Source organism: Trachemys scripta, chromosome 8 (genome assembly GCF_013100865.1).
Source record: "Trachemys scripta elegans isolate TJP31775 chromosome 8, CAS_Tse_1.0, whole genome shotgun sequence".
Classification (NCBI taxonomy): domain Eukaryota; kingdom Metazoa; phylum Chordata; order Testudines; family Emydidae; genus Trachemys; species Trachemys scripta.
In genome coordinates, this window is record NC_048305.1 from 75,927,702 (window position 1) to 75,955,144 (window position 27,443).

General features: G+C 38.7%; 1 protein-coding gene across 1 annotated transcript in view; it reads right to left on the reverse strand.

Annotated features, from left to right (window-relative positions):
• The window catches only part of BTBD8 (BTB domain containing 8), a gene marked incomplete in the record, with an annotated part of 62,102 nt that overhangs the window by 18,819 nt on the left and 15,840 nt on the right, over positions 1-27,443 (reverse strand). The window contains 9 exon segments of the mRNA XM_034778711.1: positions 906-1,043; positions 1,714-1,896; positions 6,195-6,297; positions 6,543-6,631; positions 7,440-7,536; positions 9,375-9,455; positions 11,890-11,979; positions 18,151-18,268; positions 19,188-19,468. Of these exon segments, the coding sequence (XP_034634602.1) occupies positions 906-1,043; positions 1,714-1,896; positions 6,195-6,297; positions 6,543-6,631; positions 7,440-7,536; positions 9,375-9,455; positions 11,890-11,979; positions 18,151-18,268; positions 19,188-19,468 (1,180 nt within the window).

Here is a 27,443-nt window from a genome sequence, read left to right on the forward strand (position 1 = left end):
AAGAGCAAACAAAACCCTCATATTCACATGGTTTTTTTAAAGTAAATTAATTAAAAATAAACTCTGTCCCCTAGAGTAAATTTAAGGTTATTTAATTTTTAAATATTCTCTCTCAGTCACATATTTACAATGGTAGTGAACATTAGTAGTGTCTTCCCACACAATGTTATTAGTCATTGGTGCTAGCCTGGAACACTTAGTGTTGCCACAGGCAGTGCTAAGTACTACTACCTTTTTTTTTTATTATTTTAATATAATGTTGCTATACACTGGGGTGGCCAACCTGTGGCTCCAGAGCCACATGCGGCTCTTCAGAAGTTAATATGCGGCTCCTTGTATAGGCACCAACTCCGGGCCTGGAGCTATAGGTGCCAACTTTCCAGTGTGCCGGGGGGTGCTCACTGCTCAACCCCTGGCTCTGCCACAGGCCCTGCCCCCACTCCACCCCTTCCTGCCCTGAGCCTGCCATGTCCTCGCTCCTTCCTCTCCCCTCCAGAGCCTCCTACACGCCATGAAACAGCTGATGGGGAGGGAGGGAAAGGTGCTGATCAGCAGGGCTGTGGTTGGGCGGGAGGCACTGGGAGCAGGGTGTGGGAGCTGATGGGAGGCTGCTGACCTATTACTGTGGCTCTTTGGCAATGTACATTGGTAAATTCTGGCTCCTTCTCTGGCTCAGGTTGGCCACCCCGCTATACACAAATGCCAGTAGGTCCTGTGTTTTCAACAGGACTTTGCACAGGTGTGATGGACTGCCTGCAAGGATCCAACTGCAGTACTGGGGTCAGAGAGCCCAAATTGCATAACTTGATTTGAACTCCTACGCCAAAAAAAAGAAGCTCCAGTTTTTAAATAAATGAGTAAGTGTTGTGAGCTATTCTTTTTCTATTATCTACTGCAAAACCTACCATTTCCTTCACATTTGTGGAGCTCAACAAAGTATCCACAGCTATAAGAAGAAAGCAACTGTTTTCAATGCTAATGTTTTTCTCAATTGCTTTTAAAACTTGTTCTAGAAGATCAGGTTTGCTGCTCATTGCCTGTGCCTAGGAAACAATGAAAAGGGAGTCATTTAAAATAAATGTGTATTTCATATGAAAAACACTACCCAACAGAAAGTGACCATTGTGACTTTGGTGTACAGTGTTTCCATTCAGATCTGAATAAGAAAGGCAGTTTTGATATATCCATTTTTAATTATTGATGCATCAGAGCACCTTGCCAAATCTTTGTCTTGTTAGGGAAATGCAGTGCTGGGTAAAATTAGACAAGCTCTTACCAGGAAATACTGCAGGGAACTCTTTCAATTAATCTTTAACCCTTAGCAGTGCTGCACATTTGCAACTCAAAAAGTCAATGGACATTGTGGCATGTGCATGCTGCTACCTTGGACTTTGCTTTATGATGCGTTTATGCACATGCTTAACTTTACACACAAGAGTAGTACCCTTGACTTCATGGAACTACCCACACTTGCTCAATTTGAAGTACGTAACTGTACATAGGATTAAAGTCTTAATTTTTTTCAAATTAATTATGCCCTAATAATTGACCCCTGCCCTAATATTAAATTCTTATGTGAAATTATTTGTAAAGTGACACTGAGGTCATTCTGAGTAAGTTAACAGCCTAAGTTGTTGGGAAGAACTCACTCCCATACAAGAAAGTGTAATACAATGCATATGTTTTGAAAAAAGTAGAACTCAAGCATTTTACCTGCAAGAAAATATGAAAATTTTCACTCTCTATTATATGAGGGAAGTTTGTTACAATAAATGTTATGCATTCTTCTTGAAGCCTAGATGCCAAGGCCAGACCCGTTTCAGACCATTTCACTTGGGGAAGACTACCGAGCAGCCGGTCGCTTTCCATCAAAAGAGAAGCTGCATTCTTGTGGTTCTTAAAATAAAAGCAATTAATATATATTAGAATAGTTATCTATTAGAATAGACATCCAGAAAAAGCTGTTTCTCAAATAGCTCCTATTAATTTACTGAACACTTACACTTACTATTAATTTCGCTTACCTTAATTATATTTGGATTTTAATATTAGCATACTCCACTATCTTTTTTTAAGTTACTAAGTCTGATGGGCTCAATTGTTTCTATTGTTCTCTGATGATGCTAGGGGAGAATGTTTTCATAATGGGATTTTATTATATTTTCCCTCTTTTCATCATTATATTTTGCTGCCTAGAGAGAAGGCAGATTCACAAACAAATGCCAAACACTAAACTAGTAAGGGGAATCTCATAGGAAAGTTAAATGGAAAGGATAATACTAAGTCATAAGAGAGTGTGATAGCCATGTTGACATAAAGGGCAGGGAGAGTTCTACGTGGCTGGGAGACATTGCAGGAGCCTCCCGCACCCTGTCCAATGAAGCAACTGTTGGAGTTCACAGAATTTTATCCTCACTTAGCCTCCCCATTCCCAAGTTTTCCATAGGAAGGAGTGAGCTGATCCATGTGGCATTTATTTGTTTTAAACAGTTAGTTTCCTAATATTCTCTCCCCTTTAATTTAGTTATACTGTGATTTTGATGCTTCACTGCCAACCTAAGTACTTATATAGGCCTCATCACCAATGCCCATATCACCACCTGCTAATTCTCACCTTAAAAGTAATTTACAATTTATCTTAATCCATTTTACTTTGGTGGATAACAAGATCTACTACATATGACCTCCCAGGTCAGTTGATAAATTATACAATATGCTCAATAAGCTTTATTATTTTCCCCCCTGTTAGCTTGGTTTAAAAATGCTGCCAAAAGGTAAACAGTGTTTTCTACCAGCAGGGTCTTGCGTATTCTTCCTAATGGAAACAAAGTAGTAGTAAACCTGTATAGTAATCAAAATTTCTAGTTCTCTCCACAGTTTCCTAATTGTTATGGAATGAGAGTTAATCATGAGAAAGCAAAGACAAATTAGTGAAAAACAATGTAGGAAAGAGAAAACATACTGATGGTTTAAAAAGCCTAAATTTGGTTAATCTTAGTTAGATTGCTATAGAAAAGAAAAGCATTAAATTCAACTAAACACAACAGAAAAGTGTTGCAAGTTCAAATTCACACTTACCAAGAAAGCTTGAGTACTTTCAGCTCAGAGAAAGAAAAACACAGCATGTATTTTCTCTGTGTATATTCCAAGTAGGAGTAAACTTCCTGCAAGTCCTCACTCAACTGTTTTTACATTTGTTATGGGCAAAGCCTATTTTTCATATGTGCATATAAAAGTAAATAAAGGATTAGCATGTACTTAGGGTTCGATCTTGCTCCCAATGGCTCAATTACAAGCCTCTTTAATAGTGGAGGATCAGGTCCTTACTCGCAAGATGAGGAGCATCTACCTCTTTCTTGCAAGGTGCTGAATTCCCACAATGCCCATTAAGCACTTCTAGTGAAATATGAAATACCTCCACAGCGTACAGTTAAATCAGCACCTTACAGGACTGGGCCTATTTGCATCTTATTCCTCCAGACATAATCTATCTCTAGGGTAAGAGATAACTGAACAACTATAGTTTTGTTCTAGGAGGAAGTTTCTTTCTCTTTTCTAAAAAATGGTTACTTCCAAACACTTGTTTGTGAGGCTACCAAGATAAGCCCCCTTAACGTGGTTTTAAATGGCACTCATGCTTAGAAGTTTTTAGTTTCTTGTACCAATCTTTGTGGCTTTTCATCAAAGTCTCTCCACTGCAAGTCTACTTCTCCATATACCTCACACTCCTCTCAAGATTTGCTATACAGGAGCAAGAGAAACAGCTCAGTATTTTGGAAAATTTGTTGCTTCTGTGCTGCCTTTAATGTTGCTTAAATGAAAGCTCACAAAGCCAATAGTGATTCTACTCAAGCTCACACCTGTACAGTTTGGAAATTGTGCATACCAGAAGAAAGCATTCCATTATTATATTTAATTGGCTTTTAAACATAAAATGTCTAAGATTGACAGATGAAAGAACCAATAAGCTCAGATTTACAGACTGGGTCTAACTGTTGAGAAGTACTATGCACAGTATAAAAAGTTTTTTGTAAAATAGAACAACAAGTAAAATAAATATCTATAAATATTAGACTGTTTTGCCAAGCAGCCTTAACATTTTTGCAGTTTTTAAAATATACAAAACCCCATTGGCCACTAGAGAATTTTCAGTCTCAGGAAATGTTGGGAATAGATGCCACATAGGATTTAGGGAGGCAGAAAGAGAGTGGAAGAAGCATGTTGATTTATTTTTCAACTCCATGATTGTGAGGCCTTACTAGACATCAACAAAGAGGCACAGCCCAGCAGGAACAGGATGGGGGCAAGATGGCTTTAAACCACCTTTGTGTCCTCTCGAGCCTGGCTGCTCTTGGGGCTGGAGAGGATTCCACAGGCCTGTCAGCTGCCCAGGATCACCCGATGGGCCTCAGCACTGCCCAGAATCTCTTCAGCACTGCATGCTGCAACTCCACCCCTCTCACCTTGACCCCATCACACACCCTACACCAGGGCTTATGTGGGGGTCATCAGAAGACAGCACTATGGCTGACTCCACGGTGCTTGCACAGGAGAAATCATACCCAGCTAAAAACAGGTCGTTTAGAGCTTCTTTAACACGGTTTCAGCCCCTTTAGCCAGTGTGAAGCAGCTAGAGTGGGGATGAGAATCTCATCCTAGGTATCATGTAACTTTTTGACAGAGATAGCTTTCAGGGTAAAAAACTATAGTTATTTGTGCTGTGATACAGTGCACATTCTAGCTCAAATTTTCAGCTGGCATAACTCTGATTTGAATTTGACCCACTAAATCAGCCCAGGTATTAATTCCACGAATACCAGAGTGGAAAATCTGCAAATTCGGGCACTATGAATTGAACGTAAACACACAACACTAACAACAACTGGTAAGGTCTGAAGATGGATACATTCAGAGGTCATATCAATGTTGACAATTTGTGAAACGGAAGATAAAACAGCTTAATATTAAGCTAAGACAATAAAAAATTACAGACACTAAATTTTGAGAGATTAATTCCCTATATGTAAGGCTATGATTTAGTCATGGGTATTTTTAATAAAAGTCATGGACAGGTCATGGACAATAAACAAAAATTCACAGCCCCGTGACCTGTCCATGATTGTACTATAAATACCCCGACTAAATCTTATCTGGGGGGTCCCCAAGGGGAGCCACTGCTCTGCCCTGAAGGGCTGCTGCTCGGGTGGGTGAGGGGGCTAGAGGCATCAGCTGCTGGGGGCCACCGAGCAGGGGCTGCTCCGGCCATCCCCAGGGTCACAATCCCACCATTGCTCCGGCCGACCCTGGGACCGCTGCCGGCGGCCGCCAAGCTGCGGCTGCTCCTGCCATCCCCAGGACTGCTCCTCAGGCAGTCCCTGGGCCATCCACATCTGCTGCTGCTCGGGTGGTCCCCGGAGCAGCTCCAGCAGTGGCTGGTGCAGCTGGTTGTGGGGCCACCCGAGTGGCTGGCTGCAGAGCTGCTCCAGCAGCGACTGGTGTGGCTGTCCCCGGAGCTGCCTGAGCAGCTGTCCCTGGTGCCAGCTGCTTGGGCGGCCCTGGGGTCAGCCACACTGGCAGCTGCAAAAGTCATGGAGGTCACAGAAAGTCATGGAATCCATGACCTCCATGACAGACACGGGCTCTGCCTATAAGTAGATGGCTCGTAACCACTAATTGATAGCAAAACACTTTCGCCTGGAAAAAAAAACCCACCAACCAGCTTATGCTAAGTCTCCAAAATTAAAATTTGGGGTCAAATCCTCCTGGACCCATTAAGTCAGTGGTACAACTCCTACTTACTTCAATCAGGCCAGTTTCACCTGTGGTGTCTGGTATAAGAATTAACCTGACAATTACTACAATTGCTCCTTCTCTCTATTTGAAGGTATAATGTTGTACTATTCTGTCAGAATACGGAATTTGATAAACTCCTCTTAAATGGCTATATTTTGGAGTGGTTTGAGATTTTCCCCATCATCATGTGTTCCATGAAACATCAGTGTGACTGTATTTGTATGTCAATGTTTGTTCTTGTGTTTTCATTTATATAATGATTTTTCATTTACTATGATTAATATACTATACATTTAATGAGGCATGTTTACTATTAATTGACTTTTTAATTCCTTTGCAAAGCTAAATAAGCACAATTTTAAAGTAACATACATGTAAGCACTCACTAGATACATACTTACCAAAGACTGAATCATCACAGTAAGACAGTTGTTCTGAAGCTCAGTGGGTAAACTGGCAAAGCTCCTCTCTGACCAACATTTCACAAAATGTTTTACTATCCATCTGTTAAAATAAGAGCTTTACTTAATTAAATAAGGAACATAGATGAAATTTTATAAAACTATTGTTGTAATATCTTCACCTCTGCTAACATAAATGAGCCCCATGAGTTTTCATGGAAAAACTAGATTAAAATATGAACTTTAAGTTCCTCCCAAAATTATGTTCAGTCTGTCAAAACGCATTAATTTAAAGAATGAACAGTGAAAATGGACAGCATAAACCATAATGCATTTTATTTCACTTACTTCATGCAAGCAGCATAAAGGTTCTCAACTTCCATTGAATGAGCAATAGCCAGGCATTCTAGCACATGTTGCTGCCTTCCAGGAATAGGCTAAAATTGTGAGAAAATAATCATACTTGCTGTTCATTCTGACTTATAGAAAACATGCAAATATACAAGTCTTCAGTTTAGCCTGAAACATTGTCAGTGACCAGAATATTTACATTTGTGGGAATTTATGCATAATGGGCCTACTCCTGCTCCCACTGAAATCAGTGGCAATGGTGCAGGGTTGGGCCTAATGTATGGGCACATTCAACTAAAAAAAAAAAAATCTTGAATTTTCAACTTTCAATTTTCAGTTGAACAGAAATACCTGAAAAATATACTTCTAAGTATGCAACATGTCTGTATACAACCCCAAACAATATAAAGTGACATGTCAATGGCTAATATTCTAAGGAATTTAATATAAGTTTAACTGCTATAGTGGAATACTGCATTTTTTCTACTATGGCTTACAAACTGCCTACTTCATTGTTGTTATACAAATAGGTACTTGACCCGGCAGGCCTTACTTCCATTAGTAATCCCATTTAAACTTGATGGAATTACAAAGAGTGTAGGAACTACAGACCCCGGCCTAGCACCCTCAGTAGTAACAGAATGATTCTTTGTTATTAAATTGGAAATGAACTAATAAAATGAAAGAGACAAGGTTGATGAGGTAATATCTTTTATTGGACCAACTTCTGTTGGTGAGAGAGACAAGCTTTTGAGCTTACACAGAGCTCTTCTTCAGGTCCAATTAAACATCTCAACAATCTGACTTCTAATAGAATTAAATTCTGCCCCCCCACTCACCCCAACTGGCATTTTGGTTCACACAGTAGTGTAAAACTGAAAGATATACACATACCTTTTGAAAAAAATTGCAGTAGTCTCTTTTGAGAATATAGATAGCTACTTCTTTCAGTCCGTCTAGCCCATACATATCAGCAACACTGAGTATTCGACTGAAGTGAGAGCAGTAATGATAGGAATCATAAAATCACCATTTTTGCTTACAAGACAGTTTACAACCCAAATGACTTCCTCCCAACCCCTTTTTTCTTCTCAGTTAGAAGTTTCTATACACCACTGTGTATTGAATAAGTATAAGTACATGGTACATGTCTAGAACAGTGGTTTTCAACCCGTGGTCTGCAGACCGTTGGGGGTTCGCAGACGGTCTAAGATTTCCAAAGGAGTCAGCACCTTCATTCAAAATGTTTTAGGGGTGTGAAAATGAAAAAAAGGTTAAAAACCACTGGTCTAGAATGTTCCAAAATACAGTCCTCAAACAGAAACAAACCTAGCTAAAAAAACCCTACAACTAACAGAGTGACCCTCTAGAGCTGCTTGCTGAAGCTCACAGAACTTCTTACAGGGCTTTCAGTACCTCTCCATTTTGAGGGCAAGTGCTCTTTTCTAGTTGCTGCAGTAGGATGATTTAGGCATTTCACGGCTGCCCATTACAAGGGTTATATTTGATGTTATGGGTTATGTAGTCTGGCATCTGAGAATTACATCAGTGATGAGAGTCACTTCCAAATAACAGAAAAGCATAGTAAACAAACTACAAAACTACTAATTTTGTAAAATAAATAATACCTCTATGATATGGCCCATTCCAGGCAAGGATTTGTAGGGGGCATTTTAAATACAATTCCATGTCATATTGGGGGAATAAGCTTTGAACAACAAATGATTTTCACTCTTCAGAAATTATGTTCTTGACATCTACTAGCAAACTTAAGAACAGCTTCTATATAACAGATTACAACGAATATTTCAAAACTCTTATTTACTGGTTTGTGATCCTGATGCTGTAATATTATAGGTTAGTAACATCCAACCAGCAAATGTAACCCTTAGCATCTAAGTTTATGAACAAACCCTACAAATCTTAAACCACTCCACTACAATTTAATAGACATGGAATCCCGTGAGTAACAGAATTAGTGCAATTCTACAGAAAAGAATTGGGGGAGAGCAGATGACCTAGGAAAACAACCCAGAGTGTGTGTACGCTTGTACACTGTGAGCTATATAAAACAGCTCCAATCGGTGCAACCACCGAGGAACATTTTGGGAGTGGGCCCAGTGCATCCATGATATTGCAGATGCCAAAACCTCCTTGCTGGATATAGTGAGGGGATATGCAATGGCTGAATTAGCAGCCATGGAATGGCTCCAATGCAGCTTGCTACCTTAATGGATGAGTTCTATACCATTCCCAAGATCTACAGATTTCCGTAGGGTTGTTTACACCAGCTATATGTTGGGGAGAGGGTTTAGACCAAACATTTTAAAAAAGATTGCCTGCAAGTGTTTCATGTTACTGTTCAACTACTTTCTGTGGATCTATTATTTTACAAACAGTGGGACATCTCACTACTTCAAAAAGTTCTTTCAAATATTACAGTCTAAATATTTGTTACAAAGTATCATCTCACTTTGTCCATATTGTTCTAAAAGCTGAGTAAAAACAGAATATACAGCACAAAGTGTCAAATTATTTTAGCATAAAAGGCTATACTGTTTGTTTTCCCAAACATTTTTCTCCCCATATAATTTTCTATAGGGCTGCCGGTCCAACTTTTCCAGTAGCTGCTGAATAAACAACACGATCCATCTAAAAATTATATTATTTTTGAAATTTCCTCAAAATATGTTTAGATGCAATGATCATTACATTTGATATATCTTTGTCTTATTTATACTATATGATGCATTTTCCATTTGAATCTGAACTGAGAAAAAGCAAAATAGGCATGAAGTGCAATTAAAAATAATAAAATTTGACATATACCCAGCATCAGCTTTGTTTGGGAAGTCCAGCATTCCTCCATATATAAAATACAATAGGACATTCATTTCTACAGGGTTTATGCTGTAAAATAGAAAGGAAAATCACTACAAGAGGCATGTTCAAAATAAAATCTATTGCTGATATTTTATAAAATGATTCAGAAGGTTGATGTGTCATCTGGTCATATTATGAAAAATTATGGAAAGGAAATGAACTAATAAAATTAAAGAGACAAGACTGATGAGGTAATATCTTTTAGTGGACCAACTTCTGTTGGTGAGAGAGAGAGACAAGCTTTCGAGCTTACACAGAGCTCTTCTTCAGTTCCAATTAAATATATAACCTCATCTACCTTGTCTGTCTAATATCCTGGGACTAACACTGCTATAATAAAATTAAAGCAGTTTCCAAGTTTAATCTATGGCACTTCAGCTTGTGAGTAACTTCACTAATATGAGTAGTCCAACTGCAGCTTCATAATGCAAGCGTTTCTGATTCAAGTTATAACCAGAGTAAAATTACTTGTTACTGAGATTTATAGTGATTCTCTAAATGAAAGATTATTTTTACTGACGTTGTGTGCGTAAGCAAGGTATTTTCATCTTAAGATATATCACTAGAAAACACTCCATTCTTTATGTTAACTGTATAGGTTTAAGAAGAATTTACTTTTATGGATTTCTTAAATCTAAGAGTGTATTTAAACTTTACTTTTTTATAAAAATGTATTGTCATTTGCACTGTGATAGTAAGAAGTCAGATTTCAAAATATTTAGAAAGTTTCTATGGGCTTGATCTTCCACCATTGTAGATAATGGAAGTTTTACCATCAAAGTGAACGGAAGCAGGATTTATATTGGTGAACAGAATTTTCAAAATAATTACATTATTGTATTAATCCTAAACTCAAGATCTAATTTCCAAAACACGCAGGTGCCATGGCCATTAGAGTAAATGGGAACTACTCACACATGTTAATAAGAGACCTCTTAAAACATTAAACATGTTGAAGCAACAGACAGTGATGACTAAAAACAAAGAACAAAATTGGTTGCAACATGCTAAGCAGCAAAATCAACACAGTTGTCTCTCTCTACATTAGCACACAGGATAGCCATAAAAACAGCAAGAAAAGGTTTCCCTGCTGTCTTGACAGCTGTTATCTTAAGCAGCATTTTTATTATTTTAGAATAAGCCATATGCACTTTATTCATAAGTGTTTATAAAGACAGCATGAAAATCTGCACAAAGCAGAAGACTGAACTTGAAAAGGTAGTAGTAGTACAATAATGGATCTAGTCAGCTCTTAATACCTGGAAACCACAAGATATTATTTAGACTTAAACATGCTTGTAAAAAAATGTAACAATATTCAGGAAAAAGTCTTTACTAAAAAATAATGACTGAAATTCCTTAGCTATTTAGAAAGATGGAGATCAATTACTGAGGGTAGGATGCGGGCAAGATACAAAAACAACACTGTCATTTGATTTTTTTTTAAATTCACTATATAGCATAAAAGATATTACAACAACTGCTTTAGCGGTTTAAAAAAAATAAAATGAGTAAAAACAAAACTTTTTTCATGATGTCACAGAAATGTTATTAAAATAGGAAATTTAAAATGAGTAAAAACTAGGGGAGGATTGCTCGGTCATACCATTTTATATCAAGACAAAGTGTATACATGTTCTAACGCTCTATAATGTACATGGTTCTTTGTAAAGAAAAGTGGGTCTGAATGACCTGAATGCCATATTAGTTGCCATTAGTTTACAGGGCATCAGGGTTAGTGTACATTAGGTACACTTTGCAATGCAGTATTACATATTATGTGATAACAGCTACTAATATTTAATGGAAATTTTATATACAATTTTTGAGGTGTTGAAAGGAACAGAATTGACATCCCCAGAGACACCGAAGTCTTTGATTCATCCATACAATATGTAATAAGACTCAAGAAGAGTTTTATTTGCTATACACTAGCAGCAATATTGTTCTGAGCACTTGTGGACAAAATGTTTCCAGCCATGATTCAATTTCCTAGTGTACTATGATCCTGAATCACATTGGTTAAAAGTGACCTACAAACTGAATAGTTGATTTGCTTTTATACCCTAAATGTGCATCCTAAAGAGCTATGAAAATTTATGAGACAGCTCAGCTATATAGGGCACATTTTTGTGGCATAAGTGAGGTTAAATAGAAGAGGAGTGAAAAAAACCTTCATGTAGGCTGTGGGACACTAAAATGTGGATTATGGAAAAGGATGAAGTTGATGAATGGCCCCTTTTTCTCCCCCCAACTGATAAATTTAAGAGAAACATCAAAACTACTGTATTCTACTAACTAAGTCAAAATACTACTCCAGAAATTTATTAAATGGAAGAAAAAAAAAGTATCACAGCAGATTATTATGAATTGCTTTGTATGCAGCATGGTTGCTGCATATTTGCAGTGATTTTCAATTGCCTACCTTTGCTCCCATATGACTTGCAAAAACTATGCTTACCCTTGAAGAGTGATGTGCTCTTGGGAGCTTTCAGCCCAACTTCCACTCAGCATAGCAGCAAAGTAACTAGATCTGGCACATAAAATAGCCCTGAGAGGGAAAAAAGTAAATATTTGTATCTAGTGAAATGATGTTTATTACAAGAAAAAATCATAGACGAGATTGATTCAGATCTTTGCCCCTTACTCATGAAGGTATCTGTGCACTGCATATCTTTTTCTCCCAGTATCTTTGGCAACTAATTTCAGGATGTTATAATAATGAAGGAAATTAATACTCTGAAAGTTCTCAGTTAAAGCTAGTTTCTAGTACACCTTTAGTATTCACATAAACAGAAGAAATCAATTGCTGCAAGACTTACCTGTTCCTCCAAAAGAGAAAATGGAATAGATTTTTCAAAGACACAAGTTTGCAGCTTTTATTATATTACAGCATAACACTAAATTCAAATTTATATAACAACACTTCAGAGAGTTATGTTCTGGACCTCTTGCCCATACTTATAGTACACTGATTTTAACAAAGAAATATTTATAAAAGATTCAGCTAAAACTTCAGTCACTCCAGAGTAACTACCCACCTCCTTGCAAAAGGTAAGTTTCAGTCTATTTTGATATATTAGTATATGCCAACAAAATAGGATCTGCTTCCTACATGAACACATGAGAAGAGGTATACTTTATTTTCGGGCTGTCAAGCAATTAAAAAAATTAATCGTAATTAATTGCGCTGTTAAACAATAATAAAATACCATTTAAATATTTTTGGATGTTTTCTACATTTTCAAATATATTGATTTCAATTACAACCCAGAATACAAAATGTACAGTGCTCACTTTATATTTATGTCTGATTACAAATATTTGCACTGTAAAAAAAACAAAAAACAGCATTTTTCAATTCATCTAACACAAGTACTCTACTGCAATCTCTTTATCATTAAAGTAGAACTTATAGATGTAGAATTATGTACAAAACAATAACTGCATTCAAAAATAAAACCATATAAAACTTTAGAGCCTACATGTCCACTCAGTCGTACTTCTTGCTCAGACAAACAGTTTGTTTATATTTGCAGGAGATAATGCTGCCCCCTTCTTATTTACAATGTCACCTGGAAGTGAGAACAGGTGTTCGCATGGCACTTTTGTTGCTGCCATCCCAAGATATTTTCGTGCCAGATGCGTTCAACCACAATTCCAGAGGTCCATGCTGATGACGGGTTCTGCTTGATAACAATCCAAAGCGGGTTTCATCATCTGAGTGAGATGCCACCAGAAGCGTGATTTTCTTTTTTGGTGGTTCGGGTTCTGTGGTTTCCACATCGGAGTGTTGCTCTTTTAAAGACTTCTGAAAGCATGCTCAACACCTCATCCCCCTCAGATTTTGGAAGGCACTTCAGATTCTTAAACTTGCGGTTGAGTGCTGTAGCTATCTTTAGAAATCTCACATTGGTACCTTCTTTGCGTTTTGTCAAATCTGAAGTGAAAGTGTTCTTAAAATTAAGATGTGCTGGGTCATCATCTGAGACTGCTATAACATGAAATACAGTAACTCCTCACTTAACGTTGTAGTTATGTTCCTGAAAAATGCAATTTTAATTGAAACAGTGTTAAACTAATCCAATTTTCCCATAAGATTTAATGTAAATGTGGGTTAGGTTCCAAGGAAAAACTTTTTGGGTAGACAAAAGGCTTTATATACTGTATAGTACTGGACTGTGGTGGGGAGGTGCCCTGGCTTACCCCACACAGACACAGCCCGCTGCAGACAATGAGGCAGATAAGGACACTAGGAAGCACCTTGCACAACAGCAGCTTCCCCCCCCAGAAGAACAGGTGCTGACTTTGCCAGGCCTGCCTCTTCCCATCCCCACTCCACCTCCTCCCTGGAGCACGCCACATCCACGCTCCTCCCCCCTTCCTCCCAGTGCTTCCCTGACACTAAACAGATGTTTGGCAGTACTTAGGACTTTCTGGGAGGGAGGGGAAGGAGCGGAAACGTGGCGCTTCCCCACTCCTCCCCCTCCCACCAGTGGCGGATTTAGAGTTAGTGGGGCCCTATGCTCAGCTTCATTTTTGGCTCCCCCCCCCCCGTAGGGGGAGCATTCTCTCTTATTACACCCCTCACCCGCATTTTTCATTTTTTTCCTCCATTCTCCTGGGGCTCAGGGCTGGGGGTGCAGGGTCTGGGAGGGAGTTAGGGTGCAGGAAGGCTCTCAGGGTGGGGGTGCGGGAGGAGGCTCAGGGCTGGGGCAGGCAGGAGGTGAAGAGCACTTACCTGGGGCAGATCCTGTTTGGTGCAGGGGGTGTGCAGGTGGCTCTGTGCAGCGCGGCACCGCCCCCATGGCCGCAATTCTGGGAGCTGCGATTCTGGGAGCTGCCCCTCCCCACCCCCCAGCAGGCAGGGCCACCCAGAACACAAGGGCTTTAGTGCCTGGAGAAAAGCTGCCCCTGCTCCTTCTGAGTCCTCCGGCCCATGCTCGCAGGGCCACATTCTGAAAGGGGCTTTAGAACTGCAGGCCAGGGCCCCGGGGCCCCCTTAGCCCAGGGCCCTGCAGCCCCTGTGTTCTGGGTGGCCCTGCCGGCCGGGGGGGGGGGGGGGAGGGACACACACCTTCCCTGCTCGCTCCCTCCCTCCCAGGGCCGGCTCCAGCGTTTTTGCTGCCCCAAGCGGCAAAAAACAAACAAACAAGCCGCGATCTGCGGCAACCCTACCACCACTGCTTCATTCTTTGGTGGCAATTCAGCGACAGGTCCTTCCCTCGCTGAATTGCCACCAAAGAAAGAGGTACTCGCTGCCGAATTGCCGCTGAAGAGCTGGACGTGCCACTCCTTTCCGTTGGCCGCCCCAAGCACCTGCTTGCTGCGTTGGTGCCTGGAGCCAGCCCTGCTCCCTCCCTCCCAGAAAGTCCTAAGCGCTGCCAAACAGCTGTTTGGCGGCGGGGGAAATGCTGGGAGGGAAAGAGGAAGGAAGGGAGGGGGAGGAGGCAGAGAAGAGAAACTTGTGCAATGCTCCCTTGTAAAGTCAGCCAAATGACGTTATAAGGGAGCATTGCACAACTTTAAATGAGCATGTTCCCTAATGGAGAAGCGACGTAACTTCGAAACAACGTTAAGCAGGAGGACATTAAGTGAGGAGTTACTGTATATGGCAGAATGTGGGTAAAACAGAGCAAGAGACATACAATTCTCCCCTAAGGAGTACAGTCACAAATTTAATTAATGCATTTTTTTTTTTTTTTTTTTTTTTTAAAAGGAGTGTCATCAGCATGGAAGCACGTCCTCTGGAATGGTGGCTGAAGCATGAAGGGGCGTATGAATGCTTAGCATTTCTGGCATGTAATTACCTTGCAATGCCGGCTACAAAAGTGTCATGTGAATTCGCCTGGTCTCATTTTCTGGTGACATTGTAAATAAGTAGTGGGCAGCATTATCTCTCGTAAATGTAAACAAACTTGTTTGCCTTAGCGATTGGCTGAACAAGTAGTAGGGCTGAGTGGACTTGTCAGCTCTAAAGTTTTACATTGTTTTGTATTTGAGAGCAGTTATGTAACAACAACAACAATCTACATTTGTAAGTTGCACTTTTACGATAAAGAGATGGCACTACAGCACTTGTATGAGGTGAACTGAAAAATACTATTTCTTTGGTTTATAATTTTTATAAATATTTGTAATAAAAAATAATATAAAGTGAGCACTGTGCACTTTGTATTCTGTGTCGTAATTGAAATCAATATATTTGAAAATGTAGAAAAACATCCAAAAATATTTAATAAATTTCTCTTGGTATTCTATTGTTTAACAGTGCAATTAAAACTGAAAAAAAAAAAAATCACAATTAATTTTTTTTAGTTAATCGTGTGATTTAACTGTGATTAATTGACAGCCCTACTTTATTTCCTTCTAGTCTATAATTGCCTATATTCCCAGGCTCAGACGCAAAATAGGGAGTAAAACAGCGTGTTTGATTTATTCCTCTCCCTCCCATAAAACAAACCAAATTATTCATCCAATTCAATATCCCATCTCTAGCAATGCGAGGTGCTTCAGAGAAAAGTATAAAAAGCCCCATAATTAGCTGTGCTATACTCCCATTCAAATAATCTAGTACAGAGGCAGAAAGAGCAAGCAAGCGATAAGCAAGTAGAAATTGCTTCCTCACCCCAACTCATGATTAGGGTATACCCTGAAGGACTAGCTTTTATACATTGTATCTTAGCTAGTATAATTGCAGATGATTTTCTCATTCATATTAATTTCTTATGGTTTGACATTAAACTTCAAATTTGAAAGTTACTTTGCTTCAGTTACATCTTTTTTGCAGAAAATGCAATAGGTTACACACTATATAAGAATGGTATTTTCTTTTATATACACACATTATAATTTGTTGACTTTTAAATTATATGAAAGCACTCTTGTTTTTGTACAGGATAAGGAAAGAAGCAGCATACAATTTGCCTTCTCTTCCCGTCAGTTTATATACTGGTATCTCTCTCATATCGTTTCTTTCTTCTCCCACATGTCCAATCTAGAATCTCTCTTCCGTTTCTCCCACAAGCCAGCCAGCAATATTTAAATTTTCCTTATATCCTGCTAATCTGAATTAGATAGGTCAACCCCTAAATCCAACAAGGATGCTGCAATAGACCAAAATAGCCCTGAGCATGTGAAAGTGAATTCTGAACACGTGACCGTCTCCATTTACTCTCTTGCAAGCTAAATATATTGTCTTTGTTTTTGTCAGTTCCCCTCCAAACAAGCTTCAGCAATGAGCAGGAACAGATTAAGCTGCAAGGCTAAGATCTGTTTTGTATGATACTGAACATTTAAATAATGCATGTTAAGTAAGATGGCTACCCAGTGAAAAAGTAGCATTATGATGTTATTTAAACATGCTACATTGGTGTATCTTGTATGCATTACAATGTACATTTGTATAGGTTCCAGATGTGTTTGATGCAGAAACTAAACTTGCCCTTTGTTTCCTGCTGCTATGATCTGAGCCACATAGCAGAGTAACTTGTCCAGTCTTAAGTATACAAGTCACTAGGAGTGTGCAGTGCAGATATAGCTTTACATTCACATCTTCCAGAACTCAGGTTGCTCTGGGTGCATGGGCCATCTTTTCTATATCATTCCAGCAACCCTTCTGCACCATTCTGGCTGTGTAAAGGGGCCATAAAAGAGCCAGATCTCCCTATCATAGGTCTAACCTTAGTTTTCATGTCTCTTATGCTTCCTCCATTTCCTTGCAGTCTCTTGCTATGGGGGAAGCTCAGGAATGTGCATGGAGGTTGTGGCTTTCTAAAACATGCCAATTAGCTCTTTTCCAGCTTCCTACATCAAAACCAACAGCAGAAAATTGGACCCCACCACAGAGAATCTAACCTAACCTAACCAGGGATTTCCCAACTTGTGTGCAATTAACAATCAGAACAGCAGGGAGAGAGTCCAGTGGCTACAGCTTGATATTTTTCTCCAGAAAGTTATAAATTGACTGAAAACAGGAGAGAATGGCCATCTCAGCTTTATCTACTGCAACATGAGAGTCCTAAATGGTTCTTAAGCAGAGTGATGATTTCTGGGTTATCAAGGGCTGGTAACTCTCTTGAGACAAGGAGACAACATTCACCTCTGCTTCACTGAAGTGGTCACAGTTCTCTTGTGGACAGGTAACAAGGGGAGGAAAAAATGGAAATGGAATCTTCAGGGCACCAAAGATCTTTCCTTTCCATCCAGGGAGGTTTCTGTTTATTTGGGCTAGTTTTATTAGGAATTAATTAGTATCAGTTGACTTGTAGTTTTATTTTGACAGGCTAGATTTGTTTACAGGATTTCAAGTTGTAACATTGTGCTGTATTTAGGTTTTCTTTAACTGATTTTATTGCAATAAATATATTGCAGCCTAATTCTACTTTAATTTATACTAGAATGAACCTAACGTAAAAAACACAGAGCTACAATATTAAAAGCACATTATATTTTCTCTCAAGACTTAGTTATCACAAAAACGACAGCTGTAATCACAAGGAAGCACTTCAGTTACTACAAAAATACTATCGGTCTCTGTGGTTAAACTAGCAAAGTCATTATAGTAGTTCTAACAGTACAAAACAATATAAAGACATGTTAAGAATACTTTATTATATTACACCTATAGAGTAACACAGCTAGGTAGCTGTAACAGTGTTTTATATAGAAAGGATTGCTGGTGAAATAGTTTACATTCTAAATTCATTACTTATTTAAATACCTGTGAGCTTGAAACTGGTTGCCTTCTATCCAAATATTAATATCTGGACAACAACATTTCTTGTAGAGCATCATTAAGTCTTCTCCTAACCCAGATGCGGTTTCTAGTTCAGAATTACCTGTAAATGGGGGAAAATATTTATTTATTTATACTAGATTATTTTGAAGTTGCAAACAATTTCAGGCATCTGAAACAAACGATACTAAAAAGACAACATATTTTATATTCATGCTACAGCTTTCACATGGGATAGTTTATTTCCTTCTGAAATGCACATTTGATGAAAGCCTTTTCAGACAAAACTTACTAGTAGTGGAGAATAACTTCTATGTGTTACTCTTAACTAAGATACTGGAAGAGTTACCACCCCTTGGCACTTGGAGCTCAATGGAAGAGAAGTGTTACTGTTATTGCTGTACGTGAAAATGTATGCTGTTTGTTCCCTTTTCTATACAAACCATACATAGTTTCAAGAAGATTGGTCTCTGAAGAAATTTAAGGTCACTTCTGCTATCCGTGACAAAAGCTATTAACTCCTCACAAAATGAAAAATGGATATTTTTATATTTCCCCACTTGCAGGACTATATGGAACTGACTTGGCCCTGCCCCCCCACTCATTACATGTACATGAAATGCAGTGGAACCAGTGAAGTTCCCTGCAGTGAAGAAAAGGAGGGACCACCACTATGGAAGCACTGTATCAAAGGGGCCTGTGTTTACATCTGCTGTAGCTCAGAAGAGGCATTGGCACCAATGCAAATGCACCAACTAAACGCTCCTCTTCCTCAGGGCATGTTGCTACATTTTCATTCTGTGGCAGTCTGAGTGCAAGGGATACAGTTTCTATCACATTGCTGTATGCTCCCTATGGAACACCCATTTACTCAGGGCATGAGGAAATGATCTGGGCCAAAGCAAAGAATATTCATCTTGGTCTTGTTCGTGCAATAACCATAAACTTTACCCACAATTTTTGAACAAACCTACACTGGTGTTTAGGTAGCTAGCAAAATCCACACACAATTCTAACTTCACCTGGCTTAGTTGCATTGCCTTCAGCATGACTGGCTTCTAGAATTTCATCTTCAGTATTAGGTGAACAAACAACTTCTCTTTCTATGGCTCCGTCCAGAAAATGCTGATTAACAAAAGTTGTTTTATCACTTCCAATGCATTTTACACCTGATATTTGAGTGTTCTGAAGACTACCAGATGTAAGGCTTTCATTTTCCTGTGTTTGTCTGGGCTCCAGGACTCTTTTCCTCAGAGTTTCTTCCTCGATTTCCCTAATGTTTTTATCAGACGAATATACAACCCTAGAAGAAGACACTGAAGTTTACTCGTGTAATTTTTCAAATATTCAAAAATAACAGCTCGAAAACACATTTATATATTATGCTTAACAAGGCTTATATAGAGAAAATATAAAAAAACCAATTACTTTTGAATTGTATACTGAATATAAAAAAATTAGTAATTAAGAGAGTACATGAAAATGTGCAAAATAAGTGTTGAAATATTTCTATAGCCCTGCACTACTGCAGCCTTCAAAAGAGTATCAGCATATTGTGTAATTTACTACCTGAATGCCAGGCTGAAGCACTGCATTTCTTTTTCTAACATTCCTTGGTAACTTATTTTCTTTGCTGCAGGGAGAAAAGAAAATTTAAGACCGCTCCGTATCTCCTGTGTTTCCCTACCATTGACTAGCAACAACAGACCCCTACTGTCCAAACTGGCCACTCTTAACAGCCAATATTAAGGATAGCTGATTTATCAGTGCAGCTTAGCAGCACCAACAATAAAATACACTCACTCATGTTAGTCTCAACATTACATTTATAAAACTGAAAGGTAAAAAGATTCTAAGGAACACTGTAGTTACTAAAAGACAAACGATTAGAAAGTCAGAAATTTAGGAGTTTAAATTTTACTTCAAAGAAAACCAAGTGTATGTAAATACTCAGTTAATAATCACACAAAAACCTCCCTCTTGTGATATCAGCCTTCCATTTTCCCTTCATACCTACTTTGTAGATGCATTACTTTCAGATGAAGGACTTTACAAAGTCCAAAGTGCATAGCTGAGATACTTCACTTGTACAGTTGGGTTTCATACACATATGTACAAAAGAGGAGAAATTAATTGCTAAACCATATGAGGCCATTATTTTAGCATCCTGCCTACAGCAATTGCAAACACATATCCCCAGATACATTGCCCACAGAGTTACAAAGTTAGTCAGTTTAGCCAGTTTTGAATTCTTGGCTGCTGTGACTGGATTTTAAATAGATTGGCTATGTACCTCAGAGCATTTCTTTGTATAGGATCTAGATTTATTTCCCTCTAGTATCATGGAGGGTCCTCTTGGTTCTTAGATTACTTGCAGGGACTAATTGGTTTTCACTATATCTTTCACAAATTTTGACTATCTCAGTCCCTTTAGCTGTTCTGTTCAGGAGGGGAAAGCCTACTGTTTCCAATCTCTTGTCCTGTGTAAGAGGACACCAAACCACTAATCATTTTTCTCATGCTCTCCAGGATCTTTCGAAGTACCACTACAGCAAAGATACCTTTGTAAAATCCTTTATTCAAAAGATGCACATCTGAAAAAGGATCAGATATGCAGTGTGTTATCTGAACTGCTTTGTACAAACTGTCAAATTAACAAAACCTTTTCTGTTCAGATGAGAGATGTATTGTTCCTTAGTCTAGTCAGTAGGTAAATGGGTAGTCAAGGCCCTTATGCTGCACATTCTTTACCAGTGACATGGCTGATTCATCTTCTTAATACAGCTGTCAAAGAATTCCAATATTTCTTCTGTGCAACAAAGAGAAAAAAAAATGGTTCCGGATAGTGAATTTCCATGCTCTGACTGGAAATCTTTACTGTCCCAATTCAGCCAAACACAGCAACTGTGTAATAGCTTGTTTTGAAACACTACAGTATAGTAGGCCATACTTTTGGCTGATTTACCTCATGTTTAAATATTATTAAAGGCAGAACTTTGAGGCTAACCAATCCTCAGAGTTCCATACATTATTAATAATCAACCAGTTCTCTCAATTTGCCAGCTCTTAAGACCATTAAACAGTACTTTGCTTTCTGTTCTTTGAGGGTGCTTGTCTAAGAGTGTGGGCTGCATAATGCTCATTGTGGTCAAAATGATTTCCTGGAAGGTTCATGTGGCACAAGTTATTTGAATTGGAGATACACAGGTAGATAACATAGACGACTGATCAGATGCACTGTGAGGGAAAAGAAGGTGTAATACCTCAAATATTAAGGAAAGGAATTATTTTGAAGCAACAATGTAAACAAAAATGACATGATCAGGTTTCTGTAAAGTCAGGTTTTTTTTTTTTTTTTTTTTTTTTTTTTTTAATTCATTTAAACTCAGCCTGAAGAAGCATTTCCTTCCATTAGCCAGGTCATGAAGGCTAAGTCCCTTGGGAAGGTTCTAAAAATAAAATAAAATAAAATAAAAATCCAACCAATCTCAAAAGCACATTGTTGATGCATTGATTGACAGCGTGTTAAAGAATGTGCATTCTCCTTGGTGGCACAAACACTCTAAATCTGATCTGAAATGACCTCCAGAAATTTTAAACTGTGGGTTGGAGTCAGATGAAACTTGTATATGTTTATTAGAAATCATATACTCCCAGAAAATCTGAAATATTTGTGTAGCAACTTCTGCCTGTGAAATACCATCTGCTTTTAACAGTCAGTCATCTAAATTAAGGAGGATATGAAGTTCTTCTTCCCTGAGCTAGGCTATGTTGACAACTAAAATCTTGATAATCACTTGAAGGGCTGACAAGATCTCAAGCAAAAGTACAATGAAATGGCAATGACTTTGTCCCACCCCTAAAATACTTGCTGTAGGCCATAAGAGACAGAATAGTGATAAACTAATTGGTACTGTGCTTTTTAAATGTAGGCCATGTCTACGCTACAAAATTATGTTGCCACCGCACTTATTAAATCATTTGTGTGCATGTTCCCACTTGGCTCTATGTGTTGGCAATGCACGTCCTCACTAGAAGCACTTATATGACTGTATTGTCTTTGAGGGGCACTGTGGGAAGGCTCCTGAAAGCCAGTAACAGTCGCCGTGAGCAACGCACACTGACACTATGTCACCCTACTTACATCAACTAGGGCTCTATACCACTTGGGGAAATGGTGTTACTAAATTGGCATAGGGAGGCAGTTATGTCGGCAGGAGCTAATTTTAAGTGAAGATGCTTCCACAGGCTAGGTCAATGAAGGTAGCTTATGGTTGACCTAACTGTATAATGTAAAACACGCCATAGATATATTACATCTTCCAGCACAAAGGGCCCCATTTGGTTCTTACACTAAATGAGGATCAGGAGCGATTCCACGGAAATTAATAAAAATACCTTAGTGTAAATGAGAAAGAAGTCAGTTCCTGTCCCTGCATGGGCAGAGGTTTTGAGTTGTTTGTTGTTTTAAGTTACTCAGTTCAAGGGTTGCACTTTGTCTTTTAAGAGAATTAGTCTATGTTTTATAGGTCACACATATGCCTCAGTTTGTCTGGTTTTCTTGCGATTAGGAAACAGGTAGAATATAATTAAAACAGTGATTTTTTGAGTGCATTAATTTTGAGATTATGACCCTCACTAACAAGAATAATAAGATTTCTTGATAAATGCCCAAGCCTAGATCGTTGGATACTGAACTGAGCTGTATGTACTGAACTGAGAAACATTATACTGAATAACTTAGTTTTTGGAGAGCAGCAAGTATACATTTCTCTCTTATTCAGTTCCCTCCACGGATGATGTACTTGCAATCAGAATATAAATTTCTCTCAGACAACTGTTTCTCCCCTATTGCGGCAATAGCGAACTTAGAATGGTTGAGGCGAATGTTTTAATTTGTGCCTATGAGCTCTTCTAAACAACTTTTGTCTTCTCTTGCATGAAGTTACAACTATGCCATTGCCAGAAAATGGTATGCAGGTGGGGAAACCAACAGCACCAATTCAAATCCACTCTTTTTGTGAAAGAATCAATGAATGACATAAGAATCCTCAGACATTCGTGGTCCTAGAGTTCTTCACCGCCGTTTCACTTCCCTTTGTTCAATAGGCTCAATGTTTGAAACCTCAAAAGGCCGAGCAGGAAGCTGCAGCAGGCTTTCTAATGTGTTTACAAAACCAAACTTGAAAGTCGTAAAAAATGTGTCTGAGGCTTAATTTAGGCAGAACAGTACTTTCAGAAGACAGTTAATTCTATTTTAAATTCAGGTTTCTGGATAAATAATAATGTATTTAAATAAACAGATAAGTCAAAGTAAGCATATTTCATTTATTTGTAAAGTATATGAACAGCAAGAAGCTATTGGAACACAAATCTACAAGGTATCTGTAAAGGATACTTCTGCTGTGAAGTGGATGCTTTCTACCACTTTGCCGTGACAGTGAAATACTGACACACTGGAAAAGATACTGTCACAAGTTTTAAGTGGCCACAAAGGTTTGGATCCCAGAAGTCGATTATTTTCTTGGGAGACAAAATAAGTGGACACAGACACAATATAGATCCTATTTGCTTTATTTACAAGTTTTACAGTCTTGTGCACTATGGTTTTCACTAGGGACTGTGGATAGCAAAAACAGAACTTATGACTCCCACTGCTCCAGAAAGTAGTTATATTGATATTGAAATGCTGTCCATAACCACTCCAGAATGCTTCATGTTTACACCTACTGCAACACATTAAACCTTCTGAGTTATGACTATGCTAAGATGAAGGCCAGCTCTACACTTAACTTTTACCAGTATAGGTAAATATCAGTGAAGGGTGAGATTTTTTTTTTTTAAAAGTCATTTCTATGCCAGTAAAAGTCCTAGTGTAGATGTGGTTATACAAACATAAAAGTGCTTTTTTGCAGTATAGTTTATTTCACTTGGTGACCCAGTGTAAGTTAAACCAGCAAAAGCACTTTTTTTTGCTAGCATAGGCTGAATCTACACTAGGAAGTTTGCAGAAACAGCTACACCAGCGAACCTCTTCTAGTGTGGATTAGACTCAACTCACACATGACCAGGTGATCCAGCTGCCAACCAAAAGCAATCTTATGATTTATTGTGTCCCTTAGACCCTGCGACACTAAAAGGAGCCACTGGCCAGTGTTTGCAGCTCAGAGGATGGTCTGACTCCGTAAGACAAGTGTTCTTCAAATTCCTTCTCACCAGACACAAGGAGGCATCAGCTGCTTCTATTCCTTACTTTGGTCAGAGTTCAATTCTCAATGAAATCAGTGGGAATTATACCATTCATTTCAGTGGGAGCAAGATCTGGCCCTCAAGCAACCACTAATGCACTTTCCCAGTGAAAGATTTCTGTCCATCTCGGATATTTTTATTACAAATCTATGGACTCCTTATAGTATCTTTGCGACAATCGATTGGTTCATTGAATTTTCCCAAACAAAATCTTAACTTCACATGAATACTGCTCAGTCCTCAACTTTCACTACAAAAATCGGGAGTATTTCAAATACAAATGAGTAAATGCGAAGCTTTATCATCAAATCTCTATTACACTCCGTCCTTTGCAAATGTTTATATCCATATAATGTTTCTCTTATGAAGTAAACATAAGAGACAGACAGATCTAGCAAGGAAGAGAAGCAGACTAAAATGTTTTCCTTGTAGATCAATCTACATGCAAAAAAGCAATTCCTAACGAATAGAAATGTTCTTATTTTACAAAGCTTGGCATTCTGTTCACACTTGTCATTTAAGGTATTTACACTCATTTTTAGAAGCTGTTTATTTTAAAAGTTTGTTTTCATTGAGAAAAAACACAAGTTTTTCTGTTGGACACTTCACAGTAACCCGAAGCTGGAGCTCCATACAGCCTCTCACATTTCTCCCCTTCTTTAATGTAGAGCTCAGTTAAACTTGCTCTTCTGAGAAGATACTGTAGTTTAACACATATTAGACTTCATGTCAAAATAAACTGACTTTTTCCTCTTATGTTAGACAATTTAATTTCTCATTTTTTCCCCGTTGTTCAATTAACAGTCTACATAGTGGTTTGACTTCCATAATTCAATAAAAATGGAGTGAGGTAGATTGCCTGTTTCAAAGTTTATAAACTGCATATTCATAAAGCAATAGGTTTGTTAATTTGGTTTGTTAATTTTGTTTGTTGCTATTTTGGAAAACAAGAGGGATGTTTTCAGCAATAATATCAGAAGATTCAAATTAATTTTAGGATCTTTTCCACTTGTGTTTTTATAAAACATTTTGACAATGATTAAATATAAAATATACACAAAGTCCATAATTTTATAATCTCCCAGTATTGAGAAAAGTGACCATTAGCCATTCTGAAACAAGTATTGAGAGTACAAAAGCAAGGGGGGAGGGGGGAGAAGAAAAAAGGAGGTTATAAAGAGAAAGAAAAATAATCATTATCAGCATTTACTGCAAAAGACAAAGCAGACAGACTGCTTAATCACACCCTAAGTAATCTGTAGCCTCCATTTGCATGGGATCCTCTGAATTATTGTACCTTATGGAGAATATGGCCTCTGCATAATTTCTTTTGCAGTCAAATAGGTTGGTAAACAGCAGTTGAGACCCATGCAGATTCTCTTTTTGTATATATAACAGTAACTTGTACTACTCTAACAACAAGAGGATTAGGCTGTTCGCATGCCAAATAAACAAACTAGAAACAATATACAACAGCATGCAGCACTGTTGCGATAACCCACCACATGAGTTAGTACTGCACTGCAGATTCCTTATCTCAGTTCATAACACAGTACAATCCTAATAGTGAGAAAAAGATCAGCACTGAAGCAGAAATACTGCTGTAGTGCAAGAGCCTCAGAGAATCCCTTGTGCATGGTAAACGTCAAGTTAATATTTGGGTAACTTGAATTGATAATATTCAAAAAGATGCACCTCTCCTGGATAAGTAGCTGAATATATGCTGGGGGGGGAGGGGGTGGAATATGAGGGACTCACCACCTCCCAGTGTTCCTTATAACCCATTTCCTTTTCCTGTCTCCTCAAACTGGTCCAACAATATACATTATTCTCTCTCTTCTAGAATAGCCTGGATTGTTAACTATCACCATCAGAAAGAGAAATACAAAAACCTATACTACATGAACAGAATCTCTAAAGCATTGGCTTTGAGAATATTACAACACATCAATGGAGGATTTATTTTGTTTAAAAACAGATATGCCTCTTTCTCAGAATAATCCATTAGCAGCTGATGGTCATTAAGTTATATGCAATTAAGTAATAAAGTCATCTTATGCACAAGTTCTCCAAGATGACCGCGAAAATGGGAAATCTGTTAAAGTATTATTACAATTTATTTATAATCCAAAATGTATTCAACTGGTATTGACAGTTAAGAACTGAATATTTTAAAATAGCAGAAGTCCTAAGTCCAAGTTTCCACAAGCAGTTCTGGATGTGCTATATTTGCTACAACTACCTTTCAAAAATGTGTGCAGCAAAAGGCTAGGTTAGCTAGATCCAAAAATAGAACTAATTGTCATCTTCTGTAATATCATTCTAATCGCCTGTAGTTTTGACACACACTCCACCTTCTGGTTGTTTTATTTTTTCCTCTGCACACGGAAGATTAGGAAAGGCATGAACACTGAGTTCAAGAGGTGTGTGTACAATATGAGTAGATGAAAGATAATGAAATCTGAATGATGCTATAGGGCAATCTCAAAGTTAGTAGCAGTAGCTAGAGTCTGATGATTTTACAAAAGGACAGGTTGTCCTAAGACTACAGTACTTAAAAGCAACAGAAAGTCCTGTGGCACCTTTAAGACTAACAGATGTATTGGAGCATAAGCTTTCGTGGGTGAACACCCACTTCGTCAGACACATGCGTTCACCCACAAAAGCTTATGCTCCAATACATCTGTTAGTCTTAAAGGTGCCACAGGACTCTCTGTTGCTTTTTACTAGGGTTACCATATTTCAACAAGCAAAAAAGAGGACGGGAGGAGCCCCGCCCTAGCCCCTCCCACTTCCCGCCCCCCCAGAACCCCCAACCCTCCCCCCGTTCCTTGTCCCCTGACTGCCCCCTCCTGGGACCCCTGCCCCTAACTGCCCCCCGGGACTCCACTCCCTATCTAAGCCTCCTTGCCTCTTGTCCCCTGACTGCCCCAACCCTTATCCACACCCCCACCCCCAGACAGACCCCTGGGACTCCCACGCCCCATCCCACCACTCCCCACCCCCTGACAGCCCCCCCCAGAACTCCC